This window comes from Manacus candei, unplaced genomic scaffold (genome assembly GCF_025592945.1).
Source record: "Manacus candei isolate 608988 ecotype Guabito, Panama unplaced genomic scaffold, ASM2559294v1 h1tg000048l, whole genome shotgun sequence".
NCBI lineage: Eukaryota > Metazoa > Chordata > Aves > Passeriformes > Pipridae > Manacus > Manacus candei.
In genome coordinates, this window is record NW_026138096.1 from 10,288,225 (window position 1) to 10,305,183 (window position 16,959).

General features: G+C 46.8%; 1 protein-coding gene across 3 annotated transcripts in view; it reads right to left on the bottom strand.

Annotated features, from left to right (window-relative positions):
- Window positions 1–825: 825 nt before the first annotated feature.
- Window positions 826–16,959, bottom strand: part of LOC127476098 (charged multivesicular body protein 3) — a 32,925-nt gene continuing 16,791 nt past the window's right edge. The window contains exons 1-6 of one of the 3 annotated variants that reach the window (XM_051798572.1): window positions 13,648–13,769; window positions 9,484–9,544; window positions 5,318–5,497; window positions 3,122–3,243; window positions 2,243–2,357; window positions 826–1,356 (exon numbers count right to left, since the gene is read on the bottom strand). In XM_051798572.1, the coding sequence (XP_051654532.1) occupies window positions 1,223–1,356; window positions 2,243–2,357; window positions 3,122–3,243; window positions 5,318–5,497; window positions 9,484–9,544; window positions 13,648–13,692 (657 nt within the window). In that variant the 5' untranslated portion in view covers window positions 13,693–13,769 and the 3' untranslated portion in view covers window positions 826–1,222. Of the gene's footprint in view, window positions 1,357–2,242; window positions 2,358–3,121; window positions 3,244–5,317; window positions 5,498–9,483; window positions 9,545–13,591; window positions 13,770–16,959 lie in introns of those variants that run through there. The other 2 variants (XM_051798573.1, XM_051798574.1) reach the window with 2 other exon arrangements.

The window sequence follows — 16,959 nt, forward strand, 5'->3', positions numbered from 1 at the left end:
GAGCTCTTACCAAGGCGCTGGTTCAGTCGAGTTTTATTGCAGCTGTTACCCACCCCACTCTTCAACTGCTTTTGTTTCTGATATGTCCTTTCTGGATTTTTCAAGATCACAGGAAGTAAACTGTCCCACTTGCCTGTTCTTGTTGCATTGGGGGTGGAGATGGAGCACCTGGGTTGCACAGCCCTGAAGCAGTGGGGATGTTTTGCCACCCCCTGGCACAAAGGTGCTTTTTATGGCTGAAACTGGGAGCAGTTGGACACCATGTGAGAATCTCTGCCTCATCTGTTTCTCCACCCTTGTTGTTGTGATACAATTATTTATAGACTTAGTTTTCGTTAATTCTTCCTTAAAATTAGAAACTCTGTCCTTTGCCTGGGAGGGGCCTGGGGCAGTGACAAATTCAGGTGAAAGGCATGGTTGGCTTTGCAAACTGCCTTTTGTGAGCCACAACATCCATTTTTCCTGAAGCTTTCCCTTGGGAAGACACACCTCTTCTCTGACTTGAAAATGTGTCATTTAAGCAGCAGAGAGGGCTGGCCATGGCCAGAGGGTCTGGAGAAACCTTCCCAGCACTGCCAGCTGCCCTGCCCTCACTGTGACACTGCCTTGGCTCAGACAGGCTCCCCTCTGATCATACAGAGCTGGAACGGAGCAGCTCCGTAACAGCTGCTCTGACTGAAAGCTTCTCTTTTCCTATGCAGTGAAAGGCCTAAATGTGTTAAAAGAAACAAAAGAAGGGTCTTATAAAACCAAAAGGGGGGTGTAGGAAGTAGGTATTGTTTGTTAAGAGTCTGAAGTGATGCAAACTAAACTGATGCATGGCAGTGACCGTTAGAAGCAGCTTTAATAAAATCTGTAGTGATTCAGGAAAACAAAGATCTTACACCACTGAAGGGTAACAGATTAAGCCAAAGTGCCTTTTAGGAAGAGATGCTGCTTGAAGCTGAGAATATATTTCAGGACTTTATATCTAAAAATATGCAACATCACACCACCAGTGCCATGTCACCACAGCCCCTCCCGGGAACACGGGCTGAACAGAAAATGGGAAGCAAATCTCACAGACTGCACTCCCCAAGAAGTATATTACAGTAGTTTCTTGGAGAATACAATCCCCAGAAAGAAAAAAAAAATATATTACATAAAGTATTCTCACATAAGTTTTGCATTTTGAGGGTAGGACAGAATCAGGCAAAGCCAGCTGTACACATCCCTCCTGTCCCTAACTCCGGAGTGTGGCCAGCCGGGACTGCATCGCTTCGATATCTTCCTCCTCATCCACAGCAGCGGCTGCTCCCATGGGCTCAGGCTCTGGGAGAGCATCTGTGACTTTACTGGGTGCTTTACCCAAGGCCCCTGCAACAACAAACAGGCTTGTTAGTTGTGCTGCACCTTCATTTAATAATTAGCAGCTTTCAGGGACAGCAGCAGCACTGACCTGCCAGGCCTTTGGAGCCTCTGTGCTCCCACAGCTGCTGGGAGGACACTCCCGGCTCCCCCCACAGCCCCACTGCTTGCCTGGGAGCATCCACTGCCTGCCAGGCAGGAGGGGAGCTGCTCCAGCCAGGAAACAGGGTGGGAAAAGCAAACTAGGATGCAAGAAACAAGAGAGGGCAGCGTGCCAGGCCCTGGGCAGGAGGTGCCAGCAGGGCAAGAGCCAGAGAGCTGCATCTTCACTGTGGTACAGCTGAACACAGCCCTGTGCTTGTCACAGGAAATTTGGATAAGCAGCATTCTAAGCATTAGCTAAGTCAAATAACTAAACCAGCAGATCATTACTTCATGAGCTGGAAGGCAGAAGGTGTGGTTTTGGGAGGGTTTTTTTGTGTGTTTTGTTGTTTTTTCTCCCCCAACAACTCAAGATGCAGCATTTTAGTGCCAGGACTCACCCCACAGCCTACAGCTGAAGGCAGTGCAGCTGAGTTTATTTCCTGGCTTCATTAATAACAGTATCTAGTCAATCATATAAGTTTCACCTTGTTAAGAAGATTCACTGCACAAACCAACACTGATCTGTTAAGAGCCTCAATTACAGAACACCACAGACAGCAGCTGATGGATATTAGTTCTGGTTTTACTGAGCCCTACTGGGCACCTCAGCCAGTATTCCCTGAGAAACCAGTTTGTCAGAGCTCTCTGCCCATTACCAAAGGCAGAGATGAGAGAGCAGAACAAGATTGAAATTGCTGTGTCTTACTGAACAGAGCAGGGGCTCCGCTCTCAGCAACACCCACAAACTCACCAGCTGTAATTTCAAAAAGGATTTTGTCGATTTCCATCTCAGCTTCCTCTTCCATCTCCTCCTGATCCTCCAGGCCTTCAAAGGTGTCCTCCAGCATTTCCTCTATAATTCCAGCCTAGCAGAAAACAACATGGCAGTATGTGATGCCCTTGGAAACATCAGAGTAAGAGGACACACTTCCTGCTTTGGAAATCAAGTTACACCTATCCAGGCATTTCATAACCCCCTGGTCACTCCTCCAGCTTTTTGAATCAAGGCTGTCCTGTTGCAGGAGGGTGGCCAACACACCTCAGTGTAAGCACATATCTCTACAACTGCTGCACAGGAAAAGCAGGAAGAAAACTGAGGATTAAATACATGTGTTCTCACTTTGAAACCCTCAAGCTGTTACTCATTGTCATTGCACATCCAAACACCACCAACCAGCTTTCTCCAAGCATATGAAATACAACTGCAAACCTCAATCATGCAGCATGAGCTGTGTAACACTCTGTGAAAGTGCTGTTTGACACAGCTTGCCCTTTTCTCTATCTGCATTTGAAGACACTCCTTTGCAGGGCCTGCAACCTGGAGCTGGCCAAACTGCCTGGTGCACAATGATGAAATTATTTGGAAATAAACTGATTTGAACTAAACAGTCTGTAGTGGTAAGAGGGGAAAAAGCAAAACAATTTTGGTAATTGAAAATGTAACAGTCATGTCAGAGGCTTGGTATCCTTTCAAATGGGAGCACTTTCATCACATGGAGACACTGATGTGTAGATGTTTTAAACCCAGTATCAGACTGGCCATAGAATCACACAAGCCCTCTGTCAAAGGGGCCACCCAAAAGGGACCACCTCTTGTTCCCCTAAGCCTGATTTGTGTGCTAGATCTCACCTTCATCATCTCTTTGGACAACTCCCTCATAGTTGCTTGGATTTCAGGGATTTTCACTAGATTTTGCATAGCTTTCATGACTTCTGTGCTCTTCTGCAATGAACCTGCTACTCTGAGGACAGCTGTGAAGGAGAGGCATAGAAAAAAAGTTTAAACAATCTGTGCACTGCTGAAAGCAGAGAAATTACATCCTCCCTGCATGGAAATTTTGTTTACATTCAGCCAATTTCATTTAAAAAAGAAACAGGCATCCCACTTCTTCATTTTTCACTGTCTTCCTGGAAAAGCCCAGCTTGTACCCACATTGGAAAAGCCACATTTACAGCAAATCTACTGGTCCTGTATGATTATCTGGAGCAACCCAGATGACCTGCAGAGAGATTTCAACCCACCAGTTCATCAAACAGAGAACCCCAAGCTGCTCCTGCCCAGGCCCCTCAGCAGCCAGAGGCCTTGCTGAGGGTTTCACCAGTGGAGCTGCAGTCCAGCCCCACATTTGACTGCTGGAACCTCCTGCCCAACACTGGGTACTGGAAACTAATTCTGGCAGAAGTTCTACTGCAATAGTTCCACAGCAAGGAGTAAGCTAGAAAATTAATACTGAAGCAGTTCAAACTGAATTTAACAATACCCTTTCCAGAGGCTATTCTCATAATGTAATTTATAGGATCTCCTCATATGTGTCGATACACCAAGATCAAAAAGCAATAATTAAGGGAACTTTGAGGTTTTTGAATTCTGCCATCTAACTTTGTAGCTTCCTAGATATGGAGAACTTACCTGTTTGTATATAAAATGGTCACTCCTTAACGAAGCAAAATGAAGGTACAGCATATATTATTTTTCATTTTAATAATGTCTTTAAGAGCCTTACACTTGTAATGTTAACAAACTGACAGAAACCTTGCCTTGAGTGGTCATTTCCCAAGTTAATACAAATCCCAGACTGAATTCTAGATTCCTTCCTATTTCCTCTCTAAGCGTATCAGAACATTTCCAGGAAGATAAAGATTCTGGCAGTTGTTACAAGGAGGAGGGTGCTTTGAGTTTTTTCCCTTTAAGGGACACCTCAAAGCTGCAAAGATACTCCTGCTTCCCTTTCCTGAGTGAAATACATGGGGAGCCACATCTCACCTACTGTAAGATTACACTGAAGGTTCATGCTACAGCTCCTGATTTATCACTCAGCCAGTGTTAAAATCTACTTTGAGAATGCTGGGGTGGGAGAATACTTAGACATTTCAGTTGTATGTTAACCTCCATCAAGTCTTTCCCTTTTTTAAAGCTTTCTGCTCTGCTTGTTACAGGCTGCAATGTTTTCAGCTATGGAAAACACTGCAAGAAGTCTCATTACAACAGATTTCTGATGTGGGTAAGGAATGAGGGAAATACAATGGTTCTGGAGGTGCACAGAGGACCAAGGAGGGTTTACAGAGAACAGGTATTAAGGCAAGGGGCAAATGGATTCATCCACACCAAGAAAATCAAACACTGTTCACCCATCTCCACTTAACACTTGTTAAGTGTCCCCAGACTCTTGCTAGAGAAACAATCATCTACAAGACAAAGGGAATTCTGTGGAAGGAAATTAACCTCCTGTTACAGATTCTGTCAAAATCAGTAACACAGGCTCCACAAGGATAAAGGAATATTAGGAATGCATTCACACTGTTTAGGAATGCACACTAAAAACGTGCCCCAAATTCTTGTAAGGGAGTTCAGTTTCAGCGCACAAGATTCTCACATCACTGCAACCCTCAGGCTCTGAGGAGAGGTGTGAGATGATCTGCTGAGCAGCTAATCAGAGGAAATGGGGAGCCAGCAAGGATCTAGGGAAAAACAAGGGGCAGGAACCCCAGGAAACTAGAACTGGGAGCTCCCTGACTACTTCAGAGCTCAGAGTGGGACACCTATCCAGGCAGGGGAGTGGGGAAACAGCCTCCAGAATATCCTGCAAACTGACAGGGGTTATTGCCTATGGGAATATACCACTCATCATGAGATGCAAAGGAATAGAGCATGTTTGAACTCAGGAAAAACTTATTATGGATATTTTAAGGGGATTAAAGGAGCGTGACTGAACTTTAGGGGAACTACCTCTGCCTGCATGTGACCTCAGTTCTGAACACAGAAACCTCAGACCTCACCTCTAACACTGAAACAGTCATTGTGCTTGGGCTCAGAATTTGTTCTTACCCAGCTGGTTCTTCATCCCCATGAGAACAGAGTTCATGTGGGCTTTGGATGCATAGAGTTTGCTTACGGCCTTCCGGGAGCGGATCAGCTCCTTCGCCAAGATCACACACACATCCTTCTGACCCTTCTTGGCAGCATCCTTTACTGACCTCTTCACCTTCTCCTCTTCCCTCTGGATATCTGGAGCACAGAAAAACACAGCATGTAGTGACAAACTGCTAAGGATTTGGAAGAGAGATCAGTCATTTGTTGGGGTGTGTTTTCAATGCCACAAAGAATTGTTTCTGCTTGATTTCAGATTCTCTCTGTTACTCCACGACCTTGTTCTAGGCTTATTTGCATGTTAGCTGGTGAATTCAACTAAATATTAATAGGAAAATTCTCATTACTGAACATCCAGCTCTGTAATTTCCTAAAGGACTGTCTGGGAATATTACTGCATGACGCTTAGCTGACTAAAAGGAATTCTTAAGAAGCAAAAAAGGTCCAGCAAGAACAAAGCACTCTGAGATGACTACTTGACTTACAAAATAACTTCCTGCTGATTATTAAACTGGTCTGATATAAATATATAAAAACAAATGCACACATATGTAATATATACATGCACAGTTTAAGACTACTGGACTGATTTTCTGCTCACAAGATTTCCTCTTCTCTGTCCCTCACCAGATAAACCCACTTCACCAGGAAGGAACAAAGCTGTCACAAGGAGTTCAAACTATCAGTCTCAGCAGACAGACAGGCATTTTACTAGCAAAAATGTCAGACCACATTCAAATCCTACACCCACATGCCCACCTTCAAGTGAATTTGAGGGCTGTTGTAGGCAAAACTGTTGACACTTTCCTAAATCCCTGAATCGTGTTTTTCTGAAAAAACACACGTTCAGTAAGATTGTAGGAGGCTGATCTCTAGAAAGTTTTACATATACACTGCTTTAAAAAAAAAATAAGGCATAACCACTTGTATAGTGAATTTATAAGGGTGTATCCATAAATTCAGGAGTTACTTAGAACCACAGATTTGCTAATTACTGCCAAAAAAGCCTTAATCCTTGCAGGTAAACTTAATTATTCCCCTGTCAGGCCTAACTTATTGAGCCTCAACTGGACTCTCAGCCAGTACACCTGCACTTAAGGAGTCAAGGTCCTGAGTTTCTACTGCTCATACTTTAAACCCACATGCATTAGGTGTTCCTCTAAACTGGCACACTCATATCACAGGCTGGCCAGGGCTGAAGCTATGGATAATTTATCAGGAAAAACTAGTCTGGCTGGAGAATCACTAGATTTGATTCAAAACAGCCTGTTCAAACTCTCCTGGCATCCAGCTTTGTTCAATAGCTTTTTTTAAGAGAGAGCTGGAGCAGGACTACTAAACTAAGCATGAGCACCAAAGAGGTGGGTTTGAACTATTAGACCCTAAATAGGCTTCCTTAAATACCATCAGTTTCTCTAGCACATCTGATGTGACTGTTCACAATTCTGCCCTGTCAGGTAACACTGGCTGAGAACAGCAGGAGCCAGGTACCCCAAAAAGCCCAGAGTAAATAAAGAATTGAGACAGTAAGGGTTAGGCTCACCTTCCTGCAAAGAGTTGATGGAAATGACCACAAGAACAATTATTTCTAGAAAAGGCTCTGCTCAAATTTAGTTTTGAGTCTTCTTGGTTTATGCCTGACAAGTTACACGTTGGCAAGAACCAGAAGTTGCCCTTTTATAAAAACAAAGGCATCAACACACACTTTTTGGCACAGGCCGACCTGGAGACTTTGATGCAGCTTTTCATGTTGGAGTTAATGAACCCTGTACTCAAGACCAGTCATTCTCTCAATATCAAGGGGGCCTTTATCCTGAAGGACTGGCAGAAAACTGTAGGATCATAATTAGAAAAACATACCCTTGCTTCTTCCTCACTAATATTTGCAGTAATGTCACAAGCTTGATGACATTTGTATGTCAGACACGGGACTGAGCCAAGTAGGTAGGAAAGAGCTGAAGTGGCCCAGCAGGAAGCAGAAAGCACCAGAAGAACCCCAGCAGTACTGGGGAATTACAACATTCACTCTGTCAGGCTGAGAACGACCACAAGTATTGTGTTACTACACCAGACTCGAGTGCTTTCCCTGGCATGACCAACAGCTGAATATGAGATTAGAGGCACAAGAAGGCAAGAACAATCAGCTCCATCTTTGAAGGTCAATGCCAGCTACGCCCCTCAAGTGAGCCAAAGTCACCACCCCAGTCCCTCTGCAGCACAGAGGGACAAAGCAGCTCAAAGCACCTGCCAGAGGGACTTGCAAGCCCAGCAAAGTACAAAGTTCCTGCATTACTCCAACTGCATCAACTCAAAAAATTCCATTCTGAAGTAACAAGGACACCTTTCATTTCTCCAAACCTTCTAAGCCCTCCAAAGCAGCCTACACACAGGAGCCCAACAACAGATGGTTCCAAGCAGTGTGTTGCTATTTTAGTAACTGCGCTGACTGGGCGAGCCAAGTGTTCCAGTGATCCAAGCCCACTCAGTTCATCCCAGGTGGATCTAGTTTTGCCATATCCAAACACATCTTGCACAGCCTTCCCCAAGGAAACTAAGACAGGCCTCAGCTGAGCATCCTTAGTCAAAGACCGCAGGGATTTCCTGTGTAAGGCTCAGCTGAAAGGACAAAGCACAGCAGAATCCAACTACAGCAGGTGATTTTTGAGAAAACCTCCAGTGGCACGTGCCTGTCACCCTTCAGGAGCAGCCTGCTAGCCTGGGAAGTGTCCAGCAGAACCACAAACTTCTATAGCTGACACTTGGTAAGACGTGAAATCCTGGCACGAAGCTGTTCTGTACTTTAATGGGAATTATCAGAATAGTAGGTGGTTGGTGATTGGTGCTGAACTGTATTTCTCTGAGTGTAAGACTCTGAAATACAGACATGTTTAAAGCTGTTACAATAACCACATTTACATCCACACCAAAATATCAGATTACCCCATAACTCAATACCTATATGGGCCATTACAAGTATTATGGCATGGATAAAGTTAAGAGAAAACAAAATTTCATAAAACATCAATAGTGAACACGTGGGTAGTTTGCTCCTTTGAAAGATGTGACTTCTGAAACATATTTTGCTAATAAGATCAGCCACACTGCAGTTCTTCTGTGCCTGGTACAGCCACACAAAGTGCCCTGGAGAATGCAAAACAATTCACAAGCATAACGAACATCCCTGTACATCAGTTTTCCTGGAAAAGGCATAAACTCTGTTCCTCATTTTACAGATAACGAAAAAGACAGACTCTGTACTCCACAAGCATCTTTCTCCAACCAATTCATATAAATCCACAAGTGGGGGAAGACACAAACCCTGCCAGGCTACTGCAGAGGCATTGGCTGGGGATAAACTAGGAAGAGAGAACGTACTCCTTGAGGAGTCACTCAAAGCAGGCATGTTCCTGGTAACCAGATGCTGACACAAAATATCCTTTACCAGCACATCCTATGGCAAAGCCTGAAGGCAGGGTCGAAGACAAAAAGGGGAAAACAAAACCTAGCCCCAAACCCATTTTCAGGTTCAGGGAAGGCAGGCAGAAGGGAGAACAAATTTTGAACAAACAGCAGTGTAATACTAAGCAACTCCTCTGCTTTTCAGGACACCTTCAGCAGTGCAATGCTCATAATTTAAGAGCAAAACACCCACCCACTGAGAAAATACTCTTTTTTTCCCTCCCTCACTTCTGTTTGTAATTTTCCCAAGCTGCCAGCAAGCTACTTTTGTTTGGCATGTGCACTTCACAGCAGCACATACCAGTGGAACTTTCTACCTGTGGAATTACATACCACACTGATACTACTCATTAAATCAAGGTGGGTGAAATTCTGGACAATAGGTCTGATTCATGTTATCCAAAGGGATTTAACAGCATTATGTCTTAATGGGAGCATACAGTTTCAGGTTCTTTTGAAAATTTTACCTGGAGAACCTCACAGCAACACCATTTTGTAACACAGACCAAGTCTGGCCCCAGGATCACATTCATCTTTATTCCAGACATGAGAGAGTACAGCAGGTTATTAAATTTCATAGCCTGCCCCAATTAAAGCAAAAAAACCCCAAAACCTTGGAGGCAGACAAGGAGAGGAAAACCAAAAAATGAGACACAAGTACAAACCTCTGATCTGTCTATCAATCACTCTCATTTCTTTCCTTATCTTCAAGGACCATTCATTGACCTTAAAAAGAGAAAGTGAGAGTTACTTGAAATTCCAGCTTTAAAACTATGCTTTTATACTTTCATGTAACCTAAACATTCAGTATCAAAAGCAGAACTTCAAAATGCCCAAGCTTTAAGTGATTTCATTATTCAAATAAAAAAAACCCCAAAACATTGCAGAGATACCACCAGCTACTGCACTGCTCTGAACATTCAGACAAGGAGTTAAGGAGGCCCTTTATAGATCCCTTCCAAATGAAATGCTTCTATGATTCTATGAGGTGATTTGTGAATCAGACACTCCCTGCTGAGCAAACTTCTCACATCACACCCATGCCACTGTGCAGAGGGAACTTGCCACAGGGGATTTCAGCATAAGGCAGAGAGAGACTTTGGTGCAGGATGACAGCACCAAGAGTGCTACCCCCTCAGTCAGGAGGATCCACAGGAGGTCTCCAAGCCAGCCCTCTCCTCAAAGCACAATCAAGTTCAGAGTTCAGAAAGGTTGTCTGGGGCCTCCTCCACTGAGTTTTGATACTGTTTGAGAGCAGAGACTTCACAGCCACTCTGGGCACCTGTTCCAGCACTGAATCTCACCTGTAGTGAAGACCTTCCCTCACGTCTGATTCAAAATTCTCCTCTGGCCCCCTGTGGTTGTAGCCCCTCTCCTGTCACTGGGCACACCTCAGAAGTACCTTCTCTGTCTTGACTACAACCTCACTGGAGGCACTGAGAGGCTTTAGACCTTTAGAGTACAAGCTTTGGTGCTACTTTTATTCTTTGCAGCACAGATTTTGCCCCATTATCTAAACAAACCCCTAAGTATTAAATGATTTCTAGTTGATGGACCCACTGGCACACTGTTCCTGCCCGTGCCCAGGCCACTCAACGAGTCTAGTTGGCTGCACAAGTAGTTTCCTATGAAAACCACCTCGATGTTTATGTGATTATTTTTTTTCAATTCAAATGAAAAGCTTTGTCTAACTGAATAAACTGTACAAAAGAACTGTAAAACAAGTTCTCTTCAGTGCATGAGCCCAGCAGGGCAACAGATTTAGACTTCTACCGGTCTCAGAAATGCTCTTGGTCACAATGAACAAGACTGTTTGTTTTGACTGCAGAACAACAACCACCAGCTGAGGTGCCCAAGCACAAAATCTTCTGAAAAAAACTCAACAAACCCAAAGCCCTGTAGAGATCTGTGCATATACAGAAGTGCAGAAGTTTCCAAGGGTTTCAGAAAGCTCCTGAGTCTTTAGTTAAATTGTGGTTTTATAGGGGTAAAAAACCCAACCCTTGCAGGACCAACTGCAGCCTCCTCTCCTGTTCTTCAGAACAGAGGAGAAAATGTCCTGTTGAGTCATTCCTCACCCTGACAGGAAGCTAAGAAGGTCCTTCTTTTGAGTATAGGCTATGTGAGGGAGGAAAAAAGCAAGGGGAAGAGACTGAGGTAAAACAGAGATTTGCTCTACAACTTTTATTCTAGAACAAACCAACACATATTAGGCCTTCCTGCAGGAGCACAATCAGCAAGTGTCACATGAACCACAGCAGGACTTGCAGCCTCTGTCTCTGGGATGTACAACCCAGCACAAAGACACCATTAAACCACAACTGGCTCTGTGCTGTCACCAACCCCTGCTGACTCTGACAGCAGAAACCTCTTGGACAGCTCATCCCTAGCCCTGCCCAGCTGCTTGGCAGGACTGTCCTAAAGGCAGAGCTGGGTGCTTCTGCCTTCCCTGGTGCTCCCAACACTCATCTCCTGTTTTGTGTGCAAGAGGAGGAGGAAATCCCATTGTCTCTCACCCAGGCTACTCCATGCTTCCAGTTACATCAGACACAGCAATTTGCTGAGCTGTAAAAAAGCCATTACTGCCCATCTCACCCAGGACACAGGGGCCCAGAGCACAACTCCACACTGATGACACTGTTCTGCTTCCACTCCTGATCTAAACAAAACCATCGTTCTCACAGCACTGCACCACACCAGAGTCAGCCAACAGAACACTCGGCTGGAAAGAGCCAACTTGGACTACAGTGGAGGGAAAACCACTTTTTAAACTCAAACAGTCCCAACGTGGCATTAAATGTATAGCAGATCCCCAGCTTTAGGCAGGCCAGAATGCACCAGCCCCTCACAAGGAATGAAGACATTTGCCTTGTATCGTTCATAAACTAATTATCTCCCATCAACAGAGTGGGCACACAAATGAACCCAGGGCAAATCACTGCCACTCCAAAAATCTCAGCCCCTCCCCATCATCATCCAGCTCCTGCAGTGCTCAAATCACCCTCTCCAGCCCTACCCTGGGACTGCATCTTGTGCAGTCAGACACAAGGTAAGTGGTGCTGTTCCCCCACCAGCTAGGGAGCAGAAACAACTACTTCTGCTTCCTTCTAAAGCTGCTGTTACACACAGGAGGAAAGGCATTTCTTATTAATGGGTCTCTCACTCTCAGGGCCTGTGAAGTGCTCAGTCTGCACCCCAAGGGAGTGCTCAGGACAGCCAGAGGACCCACGTCACCTCTCCCTACACCTGTCCCACTGTGCCTTTGGAGGGTTTTCTGCAAAGAATCCCAGAATTGTCAGGGTTGGAAGGGACCTCTGGAGATTACCCAGTCCAAGCCCTCTGCCAAGGCAGGGTCACCCAGAGCAGGTGACACAGGAACACATCTAGGTGGGTTTGGAATGTCTCCATAGAGAGAAACTCCAAGACCTCCGTGGGCAGCTGTTCCAGTGCTCTCCCACTCTCAGTGTAAAGAAGTTCTTCCTCATGTTGAGGTGGAACTTCTCGTGCTTTAGTTTATGGCCACTAATCCTCATCCTGTCACTGGGCACCACTGAGAAGAGTTTGGCACCATCCTCCAAGAGCTCCAAGGTGACCCACAGACATGCTGTGCTGCTGGGAAACACGAGAAGCTCATCAGTCAGGAAAGGCAAAAGAGTGGCCATCAGACATGAGCCAAGAACTCCTCAGTGCAGCACCACCACGTGGTGTGGGCTGCTCGGTTGTGTGATGTGTTACATCAGTCTCCAATCCCAGCTCCCTCTGTGGGATCTTGTACCACCACTTGGGAACAGAGGAGACTATGACCAGCCCATGTGGTGCTCCAACACAGGCAGAGGAGGAAGGGAAAAGACATTCCCAAAGGAACATTCCTCATCCAGTTCTGTCACCCAACAAGCAACAACCACAACCTGCTCTCCTGGGACTTGGCTGCTGCAAAGCAGGGAGATCTGGGAAATGAGATGAGGGAAGATCTGTGACACTGCAGCTTTTCTGAGCCCTCAACTCGTGTGCCTGCCATCCTGCTGCTTTTCCAGCTCCTCTAATGTATTTGATCTGCCCTTCACCATATAGCAGACATTTTTTATTAACACCATTTTTTTATTAACACACTGTTTTTTTAAAATTAACATATCAGTAGTGATTTATGAAAGGCAACAATGAAATCCATCCGTGGCTTGACTATTTCATCTCACCGTGACATGAGAAAGTTGTTGGCAGAAACAAGGCTCACTCAGTTTGTCTGCAGACTCACCTTCCCCCTCCAAGTCCCAATATTGCAGTTGCTCCTAATTGTGTCTGCAAGGGGAGCTAAAATTACAGAATCATGGGATGTTCAGAAGTTGGAAGGGACCTTAGAGGCCATCCAGTTCCAACCCCCTGCCATGGGCAGGGACACCTTCTACCAGACCAGGCTGCTCAAGGCCTTGTCCAACTTGGCTTCGAACACTTCCAGGGATGGGGCAGCCACAGCTTCCCTGCATAACCCGTTCCAGAGCCTCACCACCCTCACATGGAAGAATTTCTTCCTAATATCGAACCTAAATTTCCCCTATTTCAATTTGCACCCATTCCCCCTTGTCCTGTCACTACGGTTCCCGACGAACAGTCCCTCTCCGGCTGCCCTGGAGCCCCCTCACACACTGGACGGTGCTGTGCGGTCTCCCCCCGCCGCCTCCCCGGGCGTACCCAAGCCTAGGCCGGGCCCGGCCCCTCTTCACCCCCGCCCGCCGCCATGGCAACGCCACACACCCAGGCCTCCGCACGAAGCCTCACCTCCCGGCAACCTCCCAGCCCCCTCCGATCCCCCCGGGGCGGGTGCGGTCCCTCACCAGCTCCTTGGGCGGTTTCTCGGGGGTCTTCCCGAACAGCCCCATGGCGGCCGCCCCGCCCGGCGCTTCCGGGTTCCCCTGACGGGCGGGGCCCCGCACTGCGCCTGCGCCGCTGCCACAGCGGGCCCCGCCCCTTTACCGCGCGCAGGGCAGGGCCCGGAGACCATCGCTCCGCCCACTGCCGCGTGCCCTCGGTCCAATCACGGGGCGGTGCCCGCGGCCCCGCCCCGCGCGTGAGGGGCGGGAACGGGCTGAGGGAGGGGGCGGGGCGAGGGTCGCTTGGCACCTCGCACGCTGAGGGTTTTTGTAACGTATTCACAGAACCAGTGCGGTTGGAAAAGACCTCTGAGATCACCGAGTCCAACCTATGACCCAACACCACCACGTCCAGTCTTTCCTTAAACACCTCCGGGGACGCTGACTCCACCACCTCCCCGGGCAGCCCATTCCAATGTCTAATCACCCTTTCTGTGAAGAAATGCCTCCTTAATGTCCAACCTGAACCTCCCCTGGCGCAGCTTAAGACTAATCTAAACCTCCCTTGGCACAGCTTTGAGGCTGTGTCCTCTCGTCCTGTCGCTGGTTGTCTGAGATCAGAGCCCGACCCCCACCTGGCCGCAACCTCCTGTCAGGGAGCTGCAGAGAGCGAGGTCTCCCCTGAACCTCCTTTTCTCCGGACTAAACACCCCCAGCTCCCTCAGCCACTCATGATAGCACATGGGCTCCAGACCCCTCCCCAGCTCCGTGGCCCCTCTCTGGACTCGCTCCAGCACCTCAGTGACCTCCTGTTCGTCCAAGGGCTCACTCACACCACGCTCCAGTCCCACGGGAGATCAGATGGGAAAGCTCACAGAAGCCGGTGCCCACCTCGCCCCCAGCTGCTCTTTCCGAGATATCCCACCGGCCAGGCCTGGCTCATCTCCACCCTCCACTCCGCAGGGTCACCTGGCCGAAATGAAGGGACAGCTTGGAGCCGCCCCGCTGGAGCTCCAGCGAGTCATTCCATCTAATCACGCCCCGGTGCACAAGCTGAGGCAGAGAGGACTAGAAATAAATCACTGATGCACAGACTGAGTGGAAAAGCTGAGGAAGAAAAAGGTGCTATTAGCTTAAACATAACTCTCGATACCTCACAATTATACTTACCCTCATCATTTAATTACCAGAGAAAGATATTTTAATGACAGTTACAAAAATGCACAGCTCACCTTTGTCTTTTTTCCTTCCAAAAGTCTAACGCAGAACAAAGATCTAAACAAGCTTTGTAAAAGGGAGCTCTCGTTTTGGGCTGGGCACCATCAGTGGGAAAGCCAGTGTTAACAAAACGGGAATAGCTGAAATTGAGACTGGCAAAGACCTTCAGAGATGATTTAAATCCACCCTCTGTAATAGCAGTACAAAAGCATCCATTAGCCTCATTAAACCTTCTGAAATAGGTAACCTCACCTAAGTCATCTGAAATTTTCTGTTTATAATTGGTCTCCAGCTTCCAGGCACGAGACATCAGGGAACAAAACACCACTTCAGGAATGTTTAGCATCTCAGTTCTAAGATTCTTCACAAGTACCAGCACAGCCCAGCCCTGCGAGGCAAAACAGGCGAGCAGGGAAAGTGCTGACCTTGTTACAGGCACAGTCTTTGCTTCCTTCTCCTTATGTGAAACTGTCAACGTGTTGGGGAAGGGCGTCTGAGATCCTGAACTCGGTAGAAAACAATCTTACTTGGATGCTTCTGCTGCTACTGACATGAGCATTTCGTAAAATAAACACATCCAACTGCTTTTTCTTTCCTGCTGGGACTCCCAATACACTACACCAGCTGCTGTAGATTCTGAAACAGATGCATCGCCAGGAACTGGATCACAACAATTTATATAACCCAGACACGAGGGGACCGAAAGCTACCTATGGTCATAATTACCTGCTCCTACGGATGTGCCCTCAGTGGCTCTCCTGCTAATTAAACAGCAGGTTGGGTCATCCATCAAAAGAATTTGCGAGTAAAGCAACGGAGGTCATTAAAACAAGCCTTCAGCTAAAAGCAGGTGTGCACGAAGGTTTGCAAACAAGGCTGAGCCTGTGCAGAGGAGCGGAGCTGCTGGGGCTGCGTGTGAGGGTGAGGAGGTGAGCCTTCAGCAGCAGAGCTGCGCTCCACAAGCACCCAGTGCCCCGAGGACACAGCCTTGCACTCACAGCGTTGGGCAAATTGCCGAGATACCGGCAAAACGCTACAGCGGGGCTGTAACACAGAGGCTCGTCAGCACCTCGGCTACAGCCTTATTTATACTCACAGAACTTCTCCCCCTTTCCCCTGGCAAGGCCTCATTTCAGTGCAGGTTTCAGAGCAGTCCTGAAACGAGGTGGATTTCAGCTACTCATGACAGGCACATACGCCAAACTGCTGCACAGACTGGAAGCAGAAATGATCTTTGCCCTCATTATGCCTCTCCGCTGCTCTGCCGAGGCTGTAATGACAGAGACAGGGCATGTACTGGCAGCCCACAAGCGGAATAAAAATGACTTTCTGGACCACAGGAGAGTTGCTGATATTATGCCCCTTCCACCTCCCTCCTTCAGTGCTGCCACGGGGAAAAAGGAAACAAGAAGAGGAAAAAGGACTCACAATTAAAAACAGCTCTTCTGATCATTACATGGATATCCTCTTGGGAATACACCTGGTGACAGGAGCCATGAAACATTTGTTAATAAAAACAAGAATGCCCAGGTACCCTGGACAGATAAAACAGTGCCAGAGCTCTGTGAACAGCCTTCCAAATCTATAAAGGCACAGAGAGATGCGTTGTAACTGCAAGAGGAACCTGTGCTTTTATTTCCTATTATCATCTTTATTTCATTATCCTCCTTTCATACCACATGGGCAAGATCTAGGAAAGGAATAAACAATGAAACAACTGAAAAAACACCTTTCTAGTTTGGCCTTTTCCTCTGCTTACATCATCATCTGCTCTTCCCCTCCGCAACTTTTTCTTTCCAACCAACATTTCCTCTGTTATTTTCAGCCAGATGATTTCTGAAAGGTACAATCAAACCCACAGTTTCATGTTGAAGTATAAAGAAAATAACAGAGTCAATTTTTTATGGCATTGAAGAACTATCAAAGAAATCATAAATCACTTCAAAATACCAGCACAGTAGGAACCTGGAAATTTTTACCTTTACAAGCCACTTTTCTCACTGTATGCCAATACTGTGCTCCCCCACGACAGTCTACTTTGAGGCTGTAGAGGAGCTGCCCTAAAGGCTTCCTACATATCTGCAAATGAGGCTGCTGCAGAGACAGCTGGTAGAAGAG